Here is a 5374-nt window from a genome sequence, read left to right as displayed (position 1 = left end):
AGAGAGTGAGTGAGAGAGAGAGATTTTAATATATTTTATATTTATTATATTATAAATTATATTGAAAATATTAATTATAGTAATTCTATATATTGTAATTTATTATATTATGAATATATCATATATAAACATAAAAGCTCTGTTCAGAAACCAAGTGAGCATAAAACACATTATGGTAACTATTGGAGCCAAATTAACAAACAAGTAAATAAATAAGGTAATACATTTTATATTGATTACATTATACGGAAAATATTAAATATAATATTTTTTTATACAATGTAATTTATTATATTATGAAATATATTGAATATATCATATAAAATATAATAGGTATGTTGTGAAACCTAGCAAGCTGCCTTACGTCTGCAAAATCATATCTGAAATAACAGCACAGTATTTCAATAAGCAAAAATACATTGCACACACAAATACTGGGTCAAATCTTACATTTAGAAATGGTCAGTAATTATGTTGATCTGCTTCTGTATCAATACTTTTCAGTATTGAACAAAACAGATTTATAATTGTCAATTTTCTCAAACTCTTCAGTCACAGACTTGTTTCATCAAGCTTGTCACAGTGCATTCTGGAAGTGTGTTCTCTGAAGATTACATGCAATGTTGCCTTACACTCAAGTCAAAATAATGTATCTCTGAATTTACCCCGCTTTCTGAACCGCCTTTGCATCAGTAGTGCAAAGGTTATGGTGCCTTCAGATGTCACCTAGGTAGGCGGCTCACTAGGAAAGCTTTTGTATCTAACCCTCAGCATCTAGCCTTAAACAGACATGTTTTTGGATGAAGTGCTATGCTTTGAAGAACAGCCTGTCCTTCAACAGACACAAATTAATCTAGTCAGCTATTCTGAAAAACTGTCCCCCTTCTTCATGCTTTGTTTGACTCCTTTTGTTCAAGTCAGAAGTCTTTGTGGTGACTGAAGATTCACAGCTTTCATAAGGAAAGCATCAAACACTCACCGCTTTCCGTTTGGCACAGAAGAATGCATGACACTCCAGCGTCTCATTCTGCTGGTTCTGAGCGATGAAAGCAAACACTTTGTCATGCATCTTGTCAGCTGTGCAGTATGAAATCCTGCAGGAAAGGGTCATAAAACAGACCAGAGTTAAGGACTTGCAGTCAGTTTTGAGTAAACAAAAACAATGTTTTGCAGAGATATGGATATGGAGCAGACGCAGCTGTCTGTGCTGGAATTTCAAGGGCCGTTTTTTTGAACTACTGTTATACATTGAAGAACTGACGGCTGCCGTTTTTCTTTAAACAAATATAGGAAGTGAGTGTGTGTGTGGTAAAACACTGGATGGCAGGATAAATAATAAATCTCCACTGTAGGTCAGACACACTACTTCTCAGAAGAGGACGCATACAGAAATCATTCCTTTTGTAGTCTAATGTGGTTCAGTTGCACAGCGAGTGAATGTTTAACAGGCAGGTGAACGTGGGAGAAGTCGTGCCGGAGGTGTGTGGAGTTCACCTGTATATGGAAATGTTCTCGATCAGCTGGTTGGACACGCTGTCGTACAGGACGATTCCCTGAGGAGACACTTTCAGGGCCACTTTAGGCAGTTTCTTCCCGCTGGCTTTGGCCTAACAAATGAACAATAACAATAACATTTGTGCTTGTCCATGCAGAACTTGGTTCTTGATTCTAGGGTGTTCTGTGTGATTACTATGGAGATTATGGGTTTTCTAAGGTGTTTTGTGTGATTTATTGTGTTGCTATGTGGCTGCTAGGGTGGTTTTAGGGGTCTCACTGATATATCTTCATATCAGAGATATATGTCAAATGACAGAACTCACCGTGGCAACAATCCTCTTGACAGCAGCAGCTGAGAGCTCCTCGCCTTTGGGTTGGTCCACCAGAGTCATGCCCAGATGCCGAAGGTTAAAGGTCATTCCTTCCAGAAGAGTCTCTCTCGTGTCAGTCCAGTTCTCAGGGAGCTCTGGACCAAAGGGAAAAAAGACGAATGGAGTGAATAGTTTATGAGGTAACAATAAACAGCTACAAAAACATTCACACATGTGGGTTAAACCAAGTCAGCACAGACAAACTGTAAACAGCTTCAAAGTGCACACCAAAGACTTGTGCTGTAGAAGTCAAACAGTTATGAAATATTAAAAGAAAAAGAAAAAAACACTGCATGAGCAAATATTTCTTGGAATCAACCTTTGCTCTAAAGACTCAAATATTCTAGGCCAAAAAAACATTTTGGATGCCTCTGTACATCCTTATTTCCAGGGCTGACTGAAAACAGTCAAAGGTCTGGAGCAGCTGTAAGAGATAAGTTCAAGCAATTAAATGCGTCTTTCTTGAACCAGTGTTTCTGGCATCATTATTTTATTTTTTTTTCAATTTCTATCCTGAAGTGTCTTTTCTCAGATCATCTTCACTAAAAACAATGTGAAAACATGAAAGTCTATCTTAGCCAACTGCACATCTTTGGGATGAATAATTTGGTTAGGTTGACTAATACACATACATATATACTGTATTAGCTTAGCATGTGTTTTGAATACTCAGTTCTGAGCATCTTTTAGTTGTAATGTTGATGCCAGGAATGTGTTAATTATATAAAAATGTAAATATGAACCTACAACACTTCTGCCTTCACAATCTGCATAATTTTCCAATCTGATTACAACACATTAAGCTGTTTCAGCTATCCATTAACTAAGATGCACACAAATAAACGCTCTCATTATTTCTGTTGTTTGGCTCTAGTAACACTACCTTTGGCTCCTGCAGTCACCTGATTGCTTTTGGCAGTGGAGCTATAATATTTAAAATTCAGAAAATCCCCACAGACAAATTCTGGGAATTACAACACAAAGGCACCAAGCCAAAACAAACACCACATTTTTTTCTTTTAGTCAGATTTGTTAAACACAGGTATTCAAGTCAAAGTACATCCTATTGTGTTCATTTTTCTATATGACCTTAAATTAATGACTTTTTTAACACAGGTATGTGGTTTTTTTTTTTTTTTTTTTTTTTTAACAGACTGTGGAACAGATTTTTCTAGTGTGCATTGAGACTGCTATATAGACAAGATGCAGTCACCATTAACAAATCACCTTATGGTCACTGATAAATCATCAGGGGATTTGGTTTTTTTTTTTTTTTTTTTTTTTGTTAAACAGGTATTTAAGTCTCAGTACATTCTATTGTGTTCATTTTCTATATGATCCTAATTAATGATATTACATGTTATATTATAAACAAAAAAAAAAGAAAAAAGAAAAATATATTTTTTTTTTTAATAAAACCTCAAATGCTTAAGCATTAAGCTACTGTACCACCTGTTCCATGAATTATACATATTTACAGGAATCACTATCACAGGAAATAGCGAATCATTGTCTCAGAAAGTGATTGTTGATTTTTGTGCACAGTCAACAGAAAAATGTCACGACAAGGGCAAAATTTACAGCTCTAATGTGGCATACAAAACTAGTCACACCAAAGACAATCAAATCATTAATTGAAATGTCTTAGAGAAGCTGCAGGGTCTATATCATTACTTTTCCCACAGCTCCTGAAATAACATTCATGCTGAAATTATTGACGATGCTCTACAACCCCAGCATAAACCCAGGGTAATTCCGTAATTCACAGACACACAGAGATAGAAAAGGGCGTAATAATACAGCCCTGGTGACATACTGATTAGTGACACACCCAAAGGCCCTTAATCACAGGGGGGAAGCACCATTAACCATTTCCCTTGAGGACCATCCAAGGGTGGAGTGACCCAAACCACCGCCTGCCTCCAAGCTCCAAAATCAGAAACTCAACTCTGGCTGTTTGGCTAGACATGATTACGGTGCACTTTTTTTCTTTTCTTCCTGAGGTCATGGTAAGGTTGGGAGTTATTTCAATCTTGGCCAGATAGAGAGGAAAAAATGTCATTTTGTTTATTTTTCGAAATGGAAAAATAAACGGCACTCTCAGAAACATGAAGTCATTCTTGCTTTGAGACAAATGCAGATAAAAGTAGATGACACAAGCGATGGTGGCATTTTAATGAGAACCTTGAGATGAGAGATTTATCATACTTATTCTTTCGGTGTTAATTACAAACAACTAAACTGACCATAATTTATTTGGGGAAACTATGGCTTTGTAAACAAATCTTAATAAAATGTAATTTAAAAACTCCAGATCTCCCTAGTAAGTCTTAATTCATGCTTCTACTCCCTCACAACTCCTTGTGAAACATGAGAGGTGGATATCGAATGCTTTTATCAAATGGATTGCCTGGAAAAGGCTCAACAGCTGCTGCTGGACGTCTCCCTGGCGCTCTGCCTCTTTAGTATGTGCAGGGCACCGACGCACCAAAGATCCAGAGGCACGGGCGATAAATCTCACCACTATAAAACACCATAAAAACTTTCTCTTCATTACAATGCAGCCATGTTTGCTGCAAACTATGCACTTTCTCTTTTCAGGCACACGACTTTGGAGCAGCAAGAAGGACATTTCTGATCACTCTGATGAGAAGTGATCAGAGGAGATAGTTGAATGAGACATACAAGAGGAAGGAAAGTAATTATGAACTATAACAAGGTGAATCGTTATCAAACCTCCTGTTTAAAAGCTGATAAGTCTATTCATTTTGCTATCTGTGCACAATTATATAGTCACTTTCATTCATTTTTGAAGAGCTACATTTAGCATTGGGGTCAATAACAAGATGCTATTTTTTTTCTTTCCTCCATTTAAATTCATTAAAAATACATTAAGATGCAATTCATATTTGCATCAGTAATTTTTTTTTTTATATTAATATCTGAAAAACTTTCATCATCCAAATCAAAGTTATGTGGCGTAACCAAAATGCAGGGAGAAAAAAAAAAAACAAGGAATAATATCATAGACAAGACCACTGTAAACCATCACAAATGATTTATGAATCAATTATTCAAGGGGAAAAAAAATGTATTGTGTCAAATATATAATGTAAAAATATATTAAAAAACATTTTGGAAAAATAGTGTACACTCACATGTAAGAAAAATGTTTTTATTTTTTACTTATATTATGGTTACACCACATGCCACTGTATAGTCATTAATTCATTTATTTATATATTTATTTATTATTATATATTTTTTTGAAAATGACATACAAGAGGAAGGAAAGCAATTATGAACTATAACAAGGCAAATCATTATCAAACCTCCCAATTAAAAGTTGATCAGCCTATTCACTTTTTCACTTTGATCCTAACTGCAAAATGTGCAAATAATTATATTAATATAAATATTAGAAAAATGTTCATCCACCAAATCATAGATATGTGGTGCAACCAACATGAAGTAAAAGATACAAACCAAATAAAAACAAAAAACAA

At 35.2% G+C, this 5374-nt stretch overlaps 1 protein-coding gene across 3 annotated transcripts in view; it reads right to left on the bottom strand.

The window, feature by feature from the left end:
- The window catches only part of LOC107691509 (low density lipoprotein receptor adapter protein 1-B-like), a 16046-nt gene that overhangs the window by 6927 nt on the left and 3745 nt on the right, over nt 1-5374 (bottom strand). For all 3 annotated transcript variants that reach the window (XM_016490130.1, XM_016490129.1, XM_016490131.1), the window contains exons 2-4: nt 1821-1963; nt 1495-1607; nt 980-1094 (exon numbers count right to left, since the gene is read on the bottom strand). In XM_016490130.1, coding sequence (XP_016345616.1) covers nt 980-1094; nt 1495-1607; nt 1821-1963 — 371 coding nt within the window. The remainder of the gene's footprint in view (nt 1-979; nt 1095-1494; nt 1608-1820; nt 1964-5374) is intronic.

This window comes from Sinocyclocheilus anshuiensis, unplaced genomic scaffold, assembly GCF_001515605.1.
Source record: "Sinocyclocheilus anshuiensis isolate Anshui unplaced genomic scaffold, SAMN03320099.WGS_v1.1 scaffold162, whole genome shotgun sequence".
NCBI classification, from domain to species: Eukaryota; Metazoa; Chordata; class Actinopteri; order Cypriniformes; family Cyprinidae; genus Sinocyclocheilus; species Sinocyclocheilus anshuiensis.
This window is presented reverse-complemented; position numbering and strand designations above follow the sequence as displayed.